The sequence below is a fragment of the Microcaecilia unicolor genome, unplaced genomic scaffold, assembly GCF_901765095.1.
Source record: "Microcaecilia unicolor unplaced genomic scaffold, aMicUni1.1, whole genome shotgun sequence".
NCBI lineage: Eukaryota > Metazoa > Chordata > Amphibia > Gymnophiona > Siphonopidae > Microcaecilia > Microcaecilia unicolor.
Window position 1 is genome coordinate 51100 of NW_021963159.1, and position 17963 is coordinate 69062.

The window sequence follows — 17963 nt, forward strand, 5'->3', positions numbered from 1 at the left end:
GGTTAAATGGGCTATTTGAAAATTACTCATCCAGCCTCCAGGTAACAGTAGGTGCTGATGTTTTTTGAGCTAGTATAACTAACTTTGAAGACCCATTTTGTTTTCATTGTAGCCACTCTTTGCTGCCTCGGGCGACTGCCTAGTCATGCCTCGTGGTTAAGCGGGCCCTGCAGCTAGGTTAGTAGTATGAGGGAAACGGGAATGCATTCAAAGCTAAGTTCAAGTCGGGCAGAACGCTGCAGTACCCGGCCCGTTGTCATGGCGACGGCCATTCCTGCCAGAGCTGGGGGCCTTTCCTTGGCTGTGACTGAGTGACGTAGCGCGGAAGAATCGCCGGCTGCTCGCAATAGAACAACAATTCTGCTGGCATCGTAGTAGTGCCGTTTTTTTTGTGGGCACTGGGCACAGATGGCGAAGGGGCAAAGGGCACGCGCCGGGGCTTATAGCAAGGGTCGGAGCGAACGGAGGCTGAAGGTTCCTATCGAGTCTGCAGTGTAAAGGGGGGGGGGGGGGGGGGGTTGAAAGAAAACGAAAAGGGGCCGCTGCAGCGATGGAGCGGACTGACGGCAGGACCCTGCGGTTACCCGGCTAGAGTCACAGGGCAAACGGCGCTTTCACTCCACCGTTTCACTGTCCTGCTGGCGGCCATTGCTGTCGGGGAGTGGAGTCCTGGGTTCCGTCGTACCCTATCCAGCTGTCCATCTCGTCTTGTACTTGGGTTCCGGTAGTCGTCGCTTTGCAACATGGCCGGGAACTGCTCCGGCTTCTGCGCTGGGAGCGGGGAGATAGTACAGCTCAACGTCGGCGGTACCAGGTAACTGGCCAGAAGGGAGATGGAGAGACTCGGGGTCAGAGAGGCATTAGTCTTTGGGAAAGAGTGCCAGGAAGCCTGGGATAAACAGCAGCACCCCAGAATAAAAGGCGTGACAGGACCCTGGCAGTGGAGGCACAGGCCTCGCCTCACTTTTACTTTCGGAGAGCTGCCAGGCTTGCAGGCATTTCTCAGGGGGCTGCAGGTATCTTCAACAGAGGGGACACACACACACACACCAGTATATTTTAGGACAGCGGCTGTCGGTGAGGAGGGTTCTCTGCTTTCTCAGAAATAAGGGGTTAAATAACAATAAACCAACAGTATATGGTGAAAGCATCATTGTATTGGACGAATGTAATAGTTTTTGTTGTTAAAATTTTGGAGCTAACATGCCTTTCCTCAGGTCAGAACAAAACGAGCAAAGGATGATATCGTGCAAAATTTAAATGAATTATAGCTTTAAGGGAATTGGGGGTAGGGGGGAGAGAGAAATGTTGAAGGAATTGAGCGTAAAGTGCCCCAGTAGTACTTTCTCAGCGTACCAGAAAGGTAGGCACAGCGCCTCTTCCTCTCGGCGTTTCTCAACGGTGCATCCACTCCCTTCAGCTGAATAAAGTTGGAATAAAAATTGTTCCTGGAACCCTTTCCGATAAAATAAAGTAGACTGGAACATGGTGCCATATGTGGTTTATTAAACTTGATATAGCACCCTGGTAAGAGAAAACTTTGGAGTGGTTTACAACATAAAATTAAATGAAATAAGATTGAAGATAACTATAGGAGAGAGAAAATTAGCAGAAGGGCAGAGAGACAAGACAGCTGGTACACAAGGGTAGGAGATAAAGGGAGGGAAACATGCCCTGGTTCAGTAACATCACATCACAGCTGAGCTGCTTTTAACCCTAAACCTAACCCTTCAACTGTCCCCTATCCCTATATATCCTGTCTGTCCTAACCCTTATCCCTTACTTGTCCTGTCTGTCTGTCATAATTAGATTGTAAGCTCTATCGAGCAGGGACTGTCTCCATGTTCAAGTGTGAAGCGCTGCGTACATCCGGTAGTGCTATAGAAATAAGTAGTAGTAGTAGTAGTAGCTTGCTTTTCTGAAGTAGGCTGTGAAAACTGTAAGGCTGTTTATAACTATTCTGCATTAGAGAGCTGCACAGGAACGGGGTTTGTGGGAATCCCGTGGTTATCCACTCCAGGTCCTTGGGAATCCCATGGGGATGGATTCAGGTCCTGCGGGTTTCCAATGGAAGTGTAGTGCCAGGCCAGCCTTCCTACTCTTTCCTTGTTACATGGCAATTATAATAGCACTAGAAAAATTAATGGATATGATTGATAGCATTGAAATCCCCATAAGTATTGAGAGGGAATGTTATCAACTTAGGATACATATAAATTGGGTTATTTTAGCACAGGAGATGTGCAGGATACTGCCAATTAGTACGGGAGCCCTTACCACCTCCTAAATAGGAGGTGGTAAGGACTTCCCCAGGAGGTGGTAAGGACTTCCCCAGGAACTGGCTGCTTGACAAGTGCCTATTCCTTAAAAAAAAAAACTTCTTTTACCTGCTGCGTTAAAAGGGGGGCCTCTGAGCATGGCAAATCCACATGCTGTCACCTCTGGGACCCTTTTACCAGGGCTTGGTAAAAGGGCCCCTAAGTGATCAGAGTCACAAGGAGCTGCAGTAAGAGAAAATTAAATAACATACCTTCGATCATGATTAAAATTTTAATCAAAATGCAACCCTAATCACAGTAGTGTAGCTCATCACAATCTTGCTTAAATAGCAAAGTTTTGAGGGCAATAAACAAGTTGTAGATATTTTTTTAATTGGAGTTAGTACATTTGTGACTAGCATTTGACAGTATTGACCAACTGCTTTTTATCCAAGTGCACTAATAGGGCATCAGCACTGCTTTATAGAAAGTACTGTAAGTCGTACTTCCATTAGCAGTTGAGTACTGTTACTGTTGTCCACAATCTGTGTTTAAAATTTATTTCGCTCGGAGAAGAGTGGAGCAAACTGTTTTGAATTATTAAATAGTCTTCCTGTTTAAACTGATTTGATTAAATAAACTGCTCACTGGGACATTTTAGGGAGAGGTGCTATAAAAGAGCATAGCTGGTCCTGTAACCACAGAGGGGGAAACTACTGTAGATCTAGTCCTTAATGAAACAGGACCTGGTAAGTGGGGCTGCTTGACAATAGTGATTATAATGTGATCAAAATTTGTCATAACCATTAGAAGGAAGGCACTAAAGAAAACTACTGCAGTAGCTTTTAATTTAAAAAATGGAGACCAACATAAAATGATGAAATTACAAAAAACTAAAAGGGTAAAACATTTGTGCAAGGTGTGGACATTATTTAATCACATCATTTTGAAAATCAGATAAACATTTACCATGCTTTAAAAAAGGTAGTGAAAAAGACCACATGACTGCCAGTGTATTCCCACTCCCAACGTTAGGTGCCAATCTTAACGCCTGCTGAAATCTGGTGCAAATGCTGGTACCCAAGTTAGGCGCACTGAGGCCGTATTCTATAATTCTGGGTGCAACCTTTTGGAAAGCCCCTGCCATGCTCATAGCCATGCCCCTTTTTGAGTTAAGCACTAGTAAATTTATGTGCTGTGCATTATAGTGTGCAGCCAGATGTGTGCATAAATTTTAATGAGTGCCAATTATCAAGAGACGGCTGAGGGGAGACATAATAGAGGTATATAAAATAATGAGTGGAGTGGAACAGGTGGATGTGAAGCGTCTGTTCTCGCTTTCCAAAAATACTAGGATTAGGGGGCATGCGATGAAACTACAGTGTAGTAAATTTAAAACAAATCGGAGAAAATATTTCTTCACCCAACGCATAATTAAACTGTGGAATTCATTGCCGGAGAACGTGGTGAAGGCGGTTAGCTTAGCAGAGTTTAAAAAGGGGTTAGACAGTTTCCTAAAGGACAAGTCCATAAACCACTACTAAATGGACTTGGGAAAAATCCAAAATTCCAGGAATAACATGTATAGAATGTTTGTACGTTTGGGAAGCTCGCCAGGTGCCCTTGGCCTGGATTGGCTGCTGTCGTGGACAGGATGCTGGGCTCGATGGACCCTTGGTCTTTTCCCAGTGTGGCATTACTTCTGTACTTATGTAATTATGTTAACTGGCTTGTTAATTTAAAACACATCTTGCGCACGTTCAGAAATTTGGGTTTGCAGGGGGGTCACGTGATGCACTCTAACTGAGCAGACGGAATTGTAGAGCTCCGTCGGAGACTTTCTAAAATCCTGCTATTAATAGCATTTTCTAGTCCAAATTTGTCACTGTCCCTTAGTGGTAAACGTAAATAAGCTATTGCACTAATGTACTGCCTTAATTTGGAATCAGGGACCGAGGTATTCCGGTGAATTTGAGGATACCTTGAGACAAGGCGCCATTCCCGGTGATTAAGATGGTGGCAGAACAGGTGGCCTTTACCATCCCGGCAGGGGACTAGGTCCAGGAAATCACCCACTCCGTCTTGGCAGCCATAGCAGATAGCTTGAACAAACTGCAGTCGGCAGCTGATGAACTCAACAAAAAATTTGGTACTAGCAATTGGAGATTAGCGGGGGTGGAGCAGAGAGTATCAGTCCAGGAGGACTCTGGCACACACATGGCGCAACAGCTCACTGAGTTGCGCAGGGAGGCTATGGAGCTACATAATAGGTTAGTGGAGCAGGAAAATCGACAACGGAGAAATAATTTGCACCTTGTCAGTCTCTGGTGAAGGATGCTGACCTGTACCAGATTTTCAGCAAATGGCTGCTGGAACAGCTGGGGCTTCCAGTAGAAAACACGCAATATGGTTGTGAGCGAGCATACTGGATTGGGGCCAAGTAACAAGAGCAGTCCAGAGCCAGGACAGCGATAGCCCGATATATCAACTGGCAGGAGAAAGAAACTTTGTTGAGGGCTTACTTGAACTATGAGGTATCCAAATTGCTATTATTTAACAACTACTCGGTGCAGGTTGCAGCCCAGAGAAAGCGTACGGCCCTGCAGTGCTGTGAACTGAATTGGAGAGGGGAACAGTTTGCCTTGATCTTTTTTGCAAAGGTTTGGATCTGGTATGCAGGTAAAACAGTGACTCCGCAGAGGAGGTGAAGATGTTTTCTGGATAATCTGAATTGGGCAATGTGATGGGACAAGAGCCTTGGTGTTTGTTTGGTTTTTTAATTACTCTTCAGCATGTGTGGTTGCCGGTTCTTGACCTGAGGATGTTACATGTGTTCTGTTCACTTAGGGACATGGGTATTGTGAAGCCTGGCTTTAGTGGGAGCATACTCTCTTTGGATTATGAGGCACTGGCCCTTGGATAACTGAATCTTGGAGTGATGACCTGGCTATCATTTGTTATTGTACTGCGAATGCTGGGGGGGATGACTATGGACCAGATGAGAGAGCTAAGTGGTACTATTGGGGCTCCAGGTTGGCTCAGATGCAAGGAGGGGCATGTGATCTTATTTCTACGTTAGTGTGTGCTCAAGAGTTGCGATAAAAACTCTCCTGGGGGGGTTGTTGTGCTTGTGGTTTAAATGGTCATTTCAGTGGAGGAGGGTTAACAGTGGAGTGCCACAGGGAGCTGTACTGGGATCGGTACTGTGTAACATATTTGTAAATGATATACAAATCGGAACGACGAGTGAGCTGATCAAATTTGCAGATTATACAAAACTATTCAATGTTGTTAAAAAAAAACATGCGGACTGTGAAATATTGCAGGAAGACCTTAGGAAATTGGAAGACTGGGTGTCCAAATGGCAGATGAAATTTAAATGTGGACAAACGCAAGGTGATGCACATTGGAAAGAATAATCTGAGTCATAGTTACCTTATGCTAGCGTCCACCTTGGGGGTCAGCGCTCAAGAAAGAGATCTTGGTGTTGTTGTAGATAATACGCTGAAATCTTCTGCTCAGTGTGCAGCGATGTCCAAAAAAGCACACAGGATGCTAGGCATTATTAGGAAAGGGATGGTGAATAAGACCGAAAATACTATAATGCATTTGTATCGCTTCATTTATCATAGCCCTTTACTAGATTTACTTTGGGTGTACTTCTTAAATAGATCATATTTTTGTTGAGGACATTTTTGGAAATGATGATGTAATTGCTCATAAGGGAGGAATATAAACTCAGAAGAACCAACACCCACTAAAAAATAGTCTGACTAATCACAAAAAAGTGGAGAATATACACTCAAAAGTTTTTTTTAAACCATGTACTTTTGCACACACTTCATGTAGAAAATCATAGCCTATACAATGAATTTTTCTTTGTATTAAAAACAGATGGAAAAAAGGCCTCAGCAGTCAAAGGCTTAAAGTTGCAGCAGTGGTTAACACTTTAAACTTCATGCAATTACTTAATTCAGAAACTGCAACACCTTGTAACTTTGATCATCAGCCAAAACCTCCTAACTTTAATTATTATGTTATAATTATAATGATCTTTTCAGAATTGTCACTTGTACTCAATACTGCCTTTAAAAACTGATAGGCAGTGGGGAAACAGAAGCATTAGATTTCAACCTAGCTTTGTAGTAACCATTAATCAGGAGCCTGTATTTTGTCCTCGAGTTAAGCAAAAGGCATCCTTTTTTGCTTTATTAAATTTGTTTCAGGCTCCATAATCTCATGACTGCCCAGGATTTTAATACTTCGGGAGTCATTTACTAATAGCATGCGCTCAGGGCCCATCTGTGCAATAGGTATTAGTGCGTATGGTTAGTAAAGGACCCCATTTGTAAGTCATATGTGGAGGAAAGGAAGGATTTTCTGATATTGGCGCCAAAGGGGGAAATACCTCTGATAAAACTGTTCTTTTTCCTATAATCCAAATTTTTAGTGTTTGTCCTCTTGTTCATTTCCTTTGAGTCAAACCAAATAATTTTCCCAGTCACCTGCTTTCTCCAGTTTAACTTTGTTTCCTAAATGTGGCTGGGTCATAGCTAAAAATAATTACAAGTTTCCAAATTCAGAATACCCAATTCACTACTTAATTTATTTAGACAGTGTTTTTGTTGAAGCTCTTGGTACTTCCCACTGAGCCCATGACACTTAAATATCTATATATATCTTCAACAGGTACTGCAGTTGGAAATGCCTGAATATAGTAGCATAAGCATGATATTTATTTTTAAGTAATAATTTTACTAAACTATAGAATGTTTTGCCCAACACTCAAGGTTCTTCAGAATTATTGTGCCTGAATATAGTTACATAGGCATGACATTTATTTTTTAAGTAATACTTTTACTAAACTATAGAATATCCTTCTGCCGTGGCCAGAAGGATGCTATGCTGTATAGAACTATGGCTGTACAACCAGCAGAAGAGAGGAGCTGTTGATGCCCCTTTACAAGTCGTTGATGAGGGCCCACTTGGAGTATTGTGTTCACTTTTGGAGGCCATATATTGCTAAAGTTGTAAAAAAACTGGAAGCGGTGCAAAGAAAAGCTTCAAAAATGGTATGGGATTTGCGTTGCAAACTGTACGAGGAGAGACTTGCCAACCTGAACATATATACCTTAGAGGGAAGGAGAAACGGGTGATGTGATACAGATGTTCAAATATTTGAAAGGTATTAATCCAAAAACAATACCGGAGAAGGGAAGGCAGTAGAACTAGAGGACATGAATTGAGGTTGAAGGGGGGGGGGGGGGGGGCAGACTCAGGAGTAATGTCAGGAAGTATTTTTTCACGGAGAGGGTGGTGGATACATGGAATGCCCTCCTGTGGGAGGTGGTGGTGAAAACGGTAATGGAATTCAAACATGCATGGGATAAACACACAGGAATCCTGTTTAGAAGGAATTGATCCATGGAATCTTTACGGAGATTGGGTGGCAACACCGATAATTGGGAAGCAAAACCAGTTCTGGGCAGACTTCTATGGTCTGTTCCCTGATCATGACTGAATAGATATGGATGGGCTGGAGTGTAAATTTTAAGGGGCTTCAACGTTAGCTTCATAACTTTTAGTATAAGAACAGTGCTGGGCAGACTTCTACGGTTTGTGCCCTGAAAATAGCAAGGACAAATCAAACTCGGGTATACGTATAAAGTATCGCATACCATGTGAAATGAGTTTTATCTTGTTGGGCAGACTGGATGGACCGTTCAGGTCTTTATCTGCCGGCATTTACTATGTTACTAACATTTGGCCAATACTTAAGATTCTTCAGAGTTATTGCAATATTAAATTTTCTCCGAGAGCAAGCAGGCTTGTAATTTTCACAAGTGGGTGACGCTGACCAGTGTCGCCCGGTCCGAGATTTACCCAAGCTAAATGAGAGCTTTGTGGAGCACGTGACACTCCACCGCACGTGTGAGTGCCTTCCTGCTCACTGCGAGAATGCGGTCTCAGTTCCTTTTCCATGGTGAGGAGAGGGCATACTTTTTTTTTACCATCTCCTCACATTGCTCGGTCCTAGTGAGCTGTTTTTGTGCTTACGGCTTTTTCATTTCTTTCTTCATCATGTATTGTTTTCCTGTTGTTGGAACCTCTGTCCTTTAATTTTTTAGTAATTTTGCCCTGTTTTATGTTTCCTTTCATTTTCTGTCGTTGCAGGTCACTTTTAGGCCTTGACTTCAGTTGAGAACTTTCCCTTTCTTTTCCGTGCCATGCCTCTTTTTCAGGCACCATTGTGTCGTTTAATTTAGCTGACAAACTCGAAGGATTCCAGTGGCTTCAAGTGCTGTACCCAGTGCAATCAGATAATCTTTGGAAAGGATACCCATTCTTGGTGTCTGCAGCGTCTTAGGCCCGAACATAGCCCCACTAACTGTGTTCACTGTCTTTGTATGAAAAGAGGACCCAGGTTTCCAGAGAGGCTCAACGAGAGAGGATTTTTGGAGCCAAGTCTAGTTCCTCGATGTCAGCATTAGCATTGCGGTTGAGCATTGGCATTGATGTTGAGCATTGCATTAGCATTGGGAGTGTCAGTAATCATGGCTGCTACTAGGCCCTTACTGGGAGCAGTGAGGCATCGAGTGGGTCTCCACTTGCCTCGAGGTCTCCTGCTGTTCAGGGCCCCCAGGACTGTCCCTCTGTGGACCCAACCCCAAGGCGACATATGGATTCGACGTCATCCTCGTCAGCACCCAGGAGCCTCAGTGGCATGCTTCGGGTAAATGCCAAGAAGCATAGTCATCAGTCCCTCTCGACGCATGGTGCCGGGAGCTCCGGGGCATTGAAGGATTCGGCATCCGAGAAGCATAGTCCATGTGGATGACTATTCAGGTGCTCGAGCTACTAGGGTTTGTTTTAATCTGCCCCAAGTCCCATCTCCACCCTGTCCAGCGATTGGAGTTCATAGGAGCCTTGCTTGACACACAAAATGTTTGAGCCTACATCCTGGAGACGAGAGCGAACAATCTTGTCTCACTCGCGTCCAAGGTTTTTGCCTCTCAGCAGGTCACAGCTCAATAGATGTTGAGATTGTTGGGCCACATGGCCTCCACAGTGTATGTTACACCCATGATATTCCTTCACATGAGATCTGCTCAATGGACCCTGGCTTCTCAGTGGTATCAAGCCACGTGAAGTCAGGATGTCATCCAAGTGTCCCCAGAGCTTGTTCGCTCTCTTTAGTGGTGGATAATTTGATCCAGTTTGACCTTGGGACTTTCATTCCAAATTCCTTAGCCACAAAAAGTGCTGACTGATGCATCTCTTCTGGGATGGGGAGCTCAGTTAGTTTACTTATGCTGACTGATGTATCTCTTCTGGGATGGGGAGCGCGAGTTTATAGTTTTAGTTCACACTTTCTATACCGCCCAGGGATCACCAGCAGATCTGAGTGGTGTACAAAAACTAAAATTTACAAAATACGGAACCTCAAGAAAACTACAGTCTACTGACAGGAAAGGTGGAATTATTCAGATAGTAGCAGGCACTTAGCAAAATAAAGCAACAGGTTAAGGAGATAATGAACGGAAAGAGATGAAACAGGGAGAGGGTAAGGAAGCAAGGAAGGAACTTGCCAGTACTGATGATAGACCAGGAGTCTCAGTATTTTTGAAAAATCTGGTCAAACAGCCATGCTTTCAAAAGTTTCTTAAAGGTCTTGAAAGATAGTTCGGTCCTAAGGTTTAATGGAAGTAAATTCCGTTGGGCAGGGACTGCAAAGAAAAATGCATGGTGATGAGTGTTTTTCAGTTGTGCATGTTTTGGATGGGGAAGCACTAGTCGTTGATCATTTAAGGAGCGGAGACAACGTGACAGTGAGTGTGGTATTGTGAAGATGGAAAGGTAGTCTGGGTAAACGATTCTATGTGCCTTGGAAACAAGTGGAGTAATTTGATTGCAATTCATTGTTCTGTCAGAAGCCAATGCAATTTTTGAAGCAAAGGAGAAACATAATCAAACTTTCATGTGTGACAAATAAGTTTAATAGTTGTGTTTTGTATGGATTGTAACCCTTTTATGTTTGCGCGAGAGCATCCTAGGTAAACAATATTGCAATAATCAAGCCTTGTTATTAATAGTAACAGAGTAATAGAGAATGGAATGTATCTATATCTGCGGATCGAATGGAATTGCCGGAGAGTAAAAAAGCTAAACTTACATAGATTAGATATTTGAGTTGAAAAGTAAGACCAGAGTCAAGTATGATGCCTAAATAACAGAAGGATTCTGCAGGGGAGAATAAAGTCCCAAATAGATTCAAAAGGGTGGTGGGTATGGTAAGACCACCAGGGAGCCAACATGCCACAGTTTTTTCTTTATTCAGAACTAACTTATGATCAGTTAATCAGTTAGATATCTGCGTTATACAGTTATGAAGTGGTCCCAGGACAGGGTTATATGAATCAGTGGGGTACAGTAGAAGAATGTCATCAGCATAAAAGTGGAATGATACTCCAGTCCAGGAGAGGAGACAAAACTGAACCTTGCGGAACTCCGCAAGTCAAAGGATGTTGTGGTGAGATAAGGAAGGTGTGACAACCTCATATGAATGATTAGCGAGAAACGATGTGAACCATGCTAAAACGATTCCACCTATTCCTAATGATGAGAATTGTGATAATAGTAATTCCTGATTGACCAGATCAAACGCTCCTGAGAGATCGAGAGATATTGCAAGTACAGCTTTGTTTTTTGTGATTTGAATAAATTTCATTTAAGACTGCTGTTAGAACAGTCTCTGTACTGTAATGCGGTCTGAATCCTGATTGTTTAGAATGGAGGGCAAGGGTTTTTTCACTGAAAGTGAATAGCTGATTGATTTTTTTCAAAAACGTTGGAGAGGAAGCACAAATTAGATACTGGGCGGTAATGAGCAGGTGTTTGTGGATCTAACAATGGTTTCTTTAAAAGGGGCGCGTACTATTGCCGTCTTCCATGCATTAGGCACAATTCCAGTATTAAGACTACTGTTAATGACTTGGAGAATTCTGGGTAATAGATTTAACTCAGGGAGAGTTAACCATGCTGATGGGAATGGGTCAAGAGTGCAGGAAGTAGGAAACAAATCTTCAGATCAATCTCCTGGAGCTCCGGGCGATCTGGAACATTCTAAAGGCTTTCAGTGATTGGCTGTCACATCAAATTGTACTCATTCAAACAGACAATCAGGTTGGAATGTATTAAACCAACAAGCAGGGGGCACTGGATCATGCCTTCTGTGTCAGGAGACCGTTCGGATGTGGCACTGGGCTCGCCGACATGGTGTGTTCCTTCGAGCCACTTATCTGGCGGGCAAAATCAATACTAATCAGGAGAATGCATCCTCATGAGTGGTCTCTTAATATGGGCATTGCCCGCAAGATCTTTCAAGCGTGAGGCAGACCCTTGGTGGATCTTTTTGCCACTCTGCTCAACCACAAGGTCCCTCAGTTCTGTTCCAGGCTTCAGGCCCACGACAGACTAGCATCAGATGCTTTCCTCCTCAATTGGGGGACAAGTCTTCTGTATGCGTATCCTCCCATACCTCTAGTGGGGAAGACTTTGTTGAAACTCAAGCAAGACCGCAGAAACATGATTCTGATTGTCCTGCACTGGCCGTGGCAGATACAGTTCCTTCTTCTTCTGAAGTTATCCTCCAAAGAACTGTGGAGATTGGAGTGTTTGCCGACCCTCATCATGCAGAACGAGGGGTCTATTCTTCATCCCTACCTCCAATCTCTGGATCTCACAGTTTGGATGTTGAGAACCTAGAATTTGCTTCCTTGGGTCTTTCGGAGGGTGTCTCCTGGGTCTTGCTGGCTTCCAGGAAAGATTCCACTAAGAGATGTTACTCTTTTCTAAATGGAGGTGGTTTGCCGGCTGGTGTGAGAGCAAGACTCTAGATCCCATTGCTTGCCCTACACAGACCCTGCTTGAATACCGTCTACACCTTTCAGAATCTGGTCTCAAGACCAACTCCATAAGGGTTCACCTTAGTGCAGTTAGTGCTTATAATCAACCTGTAGAAGGTAAGCCCATCTCTGGGTAGCCTCTAGTTGTTTGCTTCATGAGAGGTTTGGTTTTCTCAAAGCCCCCTGTCAAACCTCTACCAGTGTCATGGGATCTCAGCTTCATTCTCACCCAGCTGATGAAAGCTCCTTTCGAGCCACTGAATTCCTGCCATCGTAAGTATTTGACCTACATAAGTATTGCCACACTGGGACAGACCAGAGGTCCATCAAGCCAAGAACCCCCCAAAAAATTCAATACGTTTTATGCTGCTTATCCCAGAAATAAGCAGTGGATTTTCCCTAAGTCATTTTAATAATGGTCTATGGACTTTTTCTTTAGGAAGCCGTCCAAACCTTTTTAAAAAAAAACAACTTTTTTTTATAACCATTTAATTTTTTTTACAAGCGATAAAACAACTTGTTGAAAATACAGAGAAAGTAATATATAGGAATTGTTTCAGTCAGGTAATTCTATTCTCTTCCTTAGACCACTAAATAGGGAGAGTGAAACAAGACAAGGAGATCAATCAAACAATTAACAGAAAAAAACGTGGTATTAACCTGATTATCCCCACATATTACTCGTCTAATTCATTATTCCACATTGATTATCTGGTTTGCTTCTTCAAGGCCAATACGGTGTAAAGTCAAATCATTTAATTGAAAACATACTTATTGTCTAATATTAGTTAGAAATAATACATCTGATTACATTCTTTCTCTTTTAAAAAACAGAAGTTATTTAACAATACATATACTTGTCTCTAATTCAAATTCCACTGATTAAAGTAATCCCATTTCACAGGCTTCACTCCTTTGAAAGTAATAATTGAGGAAATATTTCTGAGGAAAACTTTAGGAGTCATACCCGGAACTCTGGGAAAAACAATCTCGATATTAATCATCATATATAATATATTTTATTATTCAAAGTTTCTGGTCTATTATCATTTTCATAACCACTTCTTGCTCGTGTAGAATCAGTCCAAACCTTTTTTAACCCCGCTAAGCTAACAGCCTTTACCACATTCTCTGGCAACAAATTCCAGAGTTTAATATTACATGTTGAGTGAAGAAAATTTTTCGCCAATTCGTTTTACATTTACTACTTTGTAGCTTCATCACATGCCCCCTAGTCCTAGTATTTTTGGGAAGAGTAAACAAATGATTCACGTCTACCCGTTCCACTCCACTCATTGTTTTATAGACCTCTGACCTCTATATATCTCCCATCAGCTGTCTTTTCTCCAAGCTGAAGAGCCCATAGCCGTTTCAGCCCTTCCTCATAGGGAAATCATCCCATCCACTTTATCATTTTTGTCCGCCTTTCTCTGTACCTTTTCTAATTCCACTATTGCCCATCTTTCAACAAAATCGGAAAGTGGACCGTCTTCTCACAGAAACGGTCCAAATCAGTATAATCGAAAAGCCAATTTTGCACGTCTCCAACTGCAGTCCGTCGCAGGGATGGCCAAAGTTCAAGGGGGCGTGTCAGAGCATAGCGAAGGTGGGACTTGGGCGTGCCTAACACTTGGACGTCCTTGACCCATAATCGAAAAAAGGACATCCCTGACGAGCACTTGAACGTTTTCACCCGGACATGCTTTTCTTACGAGTAAGGCACAAAAAGGTACCCAAAATGACCACACAACCACCGGAGAGAATCGGGGATGACCTCCCGTTACTCCCCCAGTGATCACTAACCCCCTCCCGACCTCAAAAAAAAATCTGTAAAAATATGTCATGCCAGCCTCAGATGTCATACTCGGGTCCATGACAGCAGTATGCAGGTCCCTGGAGCAGTTTTAGTGGTCGAGTGCACTTCAGACAGGCGGACCCAGCACCATCCCCCCCCTACCTGTTACATTTGTGAAGGAAACAGCGAGCCCTCCAAAACCTACCACAAACCCACTGTACTTACATCTAGGTGCCCCCCTTCACCCGTAAGGGCTATGGTAGTGGTGTACAGTTGTGGGTAGTGGGTTTTGGGGGGGGGGGGTTGGGGGCTCAGCAAACAATGTAAGGGAGCTGTCTTCCTGGGAGCAATTTATGAAGTCCACTGCAGTGCCCCCTGGGGTGGCCCAGTTGGTGTCCTGCCATGTCAGGGGGACCAGTGCACTACAAATGCTGGCTCCTCCCGTGACCAAATGGCTTGCATATGGTCGTTTCTGACATGGACGTCTTTGGTTTCGAAAATGGCTGAAAATCAGAAATGTCCATTGTCTAGGGATGTCCATTGTCTAGGGATGTCCATCTCTAAAGACGACCAATTTTAAGAATATGAATGTCCCTGATGGTATTTTCGAAATGAAAGGTGGACGTCCATCTTGTTTCGAAAATACAGGTTTCCCTGCCCCTGGATCGGGACGTTTTGCAAGGATGTCAAAATTGAAATTTGGACGTCCCTTTCGAAATGCCCCTCCACATTTTTTTTGAGATGCGGTGACCAGAATTGAACACAATATTCGAGGTGCGGTTGCACCATGGACTGATACAAACGCATTATAATGTCTTTGTTTTTGTTTTCCATTCCTTTCCTAATAATACCTAATATTCTATTTGCTTTCTTTGCCGCTGCAGCACACTGAATAGAGGGTTTCAACGTACATCGCCTTGAGTGAATTCCTTCAAAAAGGCGGTAAATAAATATAACAACGCCGAGATCCCTTTCTTGGTCTGTGACTCTTAACGTGGAATCTTGCATTACATAGCTATAATTCGGGTCCTCTTTCCTACATGCATTACTTTGCACTTGCTCACATTAAATGTCATCTGCCATTTAGATGCCCAGTTTGTAAGGTCCTCTTGTAATTTTCACAAATCTACTACTACTACTTAGCATTTTCTAGAGCGCTACTAGCGCTGTACAAATTGGCAAAGGAGGACGGTCCCTGCTCAAAGGAGCTTACAATCTAAAGGACGAAATGTCAAGTTGGGGCAGTCTAGATTTCCTGAGTAGAGCTGTAGTGGTTAGGTGCCGAAGGCGACATTGAAGAGGTGGGCTTTGAGCAATGATTTCAATCCTCTTGCGATTTCACAACTTTGAATAACTTTGTGTCGTCAGCAAATTTAATTACCTCACTAGTTACTCCCATCTCTAGATCATTTATAAAATATGTTAAAAAAGCAGCTGGTCCCAGCAACAAGACCCCTGGGGAACCCCACTGTCTACCTTTCTCCATTGAGAATACTGACCATTTAACTCTCTGTTTTCTATCTTTACCAATTTTTAATCCACAATAGGACACTACCCTCCTGTCCATGACTCTCCAATTTCTTCTGGAGTCTTTCATGAGGTACTTTGTCAAATGCCTTTTGAAATCCAGATACACAATATCAATCAGCTCACCTTTATCCACAAGTTTGTTCACCCCTTCAAAGAAATGTAATAGATTGGTGAGGCAAGATTTCCCCTTCACTAAATCCATGTTGGCTTTGTCTATTAATCCATGCTTTGAATATGCTCTGTACTTTTGTTCTTTATAATAGGCTCTACCATTTTGTCCGGTCTATAATTTGCCGGATCCTCTTTGGAACATTTTTAAAATATCGACGTTACATTGGCCACCCTGCAATCTTCCGGTACCACACTTGATTTTAAAGATAAATTACATGTTACTAACAATAGTTCCTTCACTTCATTTTTCAATTCTATCTCTACTCTGGGATGAATACCATCTGGTCAAGGAGATTTGCTACTCTTCAATTTGTCAAATTGCCCCATTACATCCTCCAAGTTTATAGAGATTTTTTTTGTTACATTTGTACCCCACGCTTTCCCACTCATGGCAGGCTCAATGCGGCTTACATATTGTATGCAGGTACTTATTTGTACCTGGGTCAATGGAGGGTTAAGTGACTTGCCCAGAGTCACAAGGAGCTGCCTGTGCCTGAAGTGGGAATCAAACTCAGTTCCTCAGTTCCCCAGGAACAAAGCCCACCACCCTAACCACTAGGCCACTCCTCCATTCAGTTTCTCAGACTCATCAGCTTTGAATACCATTTCTGGCACCGGTATCTCTCCCAAATCTTCCTGTGTGAAGACCGAAGCAAAGAATTCGTTTAATCTTTTCGGTATGGTTTTGTCTTCCCTGATTGCCCCTTTTATCCCTTGGTCATCTAGCTGTCCAACCAATTCTTTTGCCGGCTTCTTGCTTTTAACATACCTAAAAATTTTTTACTATGTGTTTTTACCCCCAATGCGATGTTTTTTTCAAAGTCCCTCTTTGCCTTCCTTATCAGCGCTTTGTATTTGACTTGACATTCCTATGCTGGAAGGTCATTTCCTTGGTGGCTGTTTCTTCAGCTTGTAGAGTCAGTGAGCTTCAGGCCTTAGTAGTGGATACACCTCATACTGTTTCATCACAATAGAGTAGTCCTCCACACTCATCCTAAGTTCCTGCTGAAGGTGGTGTCGGAGTTCCATCTGAACCAGATGTCTTTCCAGCATTCTTTCCCTGCCTCATGCCCATCCTGGTGAAAACCAGCTTACACTCATCCTAAGTTCCTGCTGAAGGTGGTGTCGGAGTTCCATCTGAACCAGTTGATGTCTTTCCAGCATTCTTTCCCCAGCCTCATGCCCATCCTGGTGAAACCAGCTTGTACACCTTGGGTATCCACAACCAAGAGATCAAAGAAGCTTTCAAGCCTTGCAAGAACTTTATTGTTCAGCATTTTGGAGTTGAAGAAAACGTTTCTTAATTATGGAAAGATCAAACCAATAAACATTGACAGACCAAATGGAAATGTAACTGTTTAGTTATTTTCCGTTTATCAATTTACATAACAGTGACTGTTGGTTTGGGAATAGGAAGTGATTCAGCAGAGAGTGGTGTGGAATGGAATAGTATAGTTAGAGAATATGTGATGGATCAATGGTAATTGTTAGAGGGTTAAGTAACTCAGGCACATATTGGATTAGTACTGATATTTAATAAATTGAATATTTGATGTAACAGCATAATTGTCTGGAGTGATAGTGTTATAGTGTATTGTTTAACTCTGGATTCAATAATAGTGCTCCCTATTTTTTGAACAAAATTTATACATATAAAGTAGCACACAAGAGTTTATCTTGGGCACAATGGATGGACCGTACAGGTCTTTCTCTGCCATCATCTTCTATGTTACTATGTAGCTACACTGTTTTGCAACCGTCTTTGGAAGACCTTGGCTTTGGGTTCTGGGTATGCTCTGATTCCTTTTCAGTTCTTTAAAAACAACAACAACAATTCTTATCCTGATTGGCAGCAATAAGGGGCTCCTGTGATATTTCTATATCCTAGTATGTGCAGGGTAGCGAGTACCATTCTGTGGTATTTTACTCGCTTCATTTGTCATTGCAGCTGCAATGGTTGGTGAGGCATGGGTGTGTGATAAAAGGGACCTTCCCCTGCTTTGTCAGATGCGTACTGAATTGTTCCAGGGAGCACCCCAACTTATACCAGTGATGTCACTGGTTGAATTCCGTTTTCTCTTCCTCCACCTGCTGGTAGGAAAGGATAACACTCATTGGTGTAGTACAGTGTAGCTGACTAAAAGAAGAAAAATTATCAAGTAGACCATAATTTTCCCTTAGTGTACCTTAGTAAAAGTTTTTGTTTTTGAATTATCTTGGTTGTCTTTTTTTCCCCCCTAGTAATTAAATTGCCTTTGGAGGCTTCTATCTCTTTCTTCAATCCTCTTCCTCAGTACAATATGG

At 42.9% G+C, this 17963-nt stretch overlaps 1 protein-coding gene across 2 annotated transcripts in view; it reads left to right on the forward strand.

Annotated features, from left to right (window-relative positions):
• The first annotated feature begins 339 nt into the window (after positions 1-339).
• Positions 340-17963, forward strand: part of LOC115459021 (BTB/POZ domain-containing protein KCTD3-like) — a 112228-nt gene continuing 94604 nt past the window's right edge. For both annotated transcript variants that reach the window (XM_030188882.1, XM_030188881.1), the window contains exon 1: positions 340-814. In XM_030188882.1, the coding sequence (XP_030044742.1) occupies positions 744-814 (71 nt within the window). In that variant the 5' untranslated portion in view covers positions 340-743. The remainder of the gene's footprint in view (positions 815-17963) is intronic.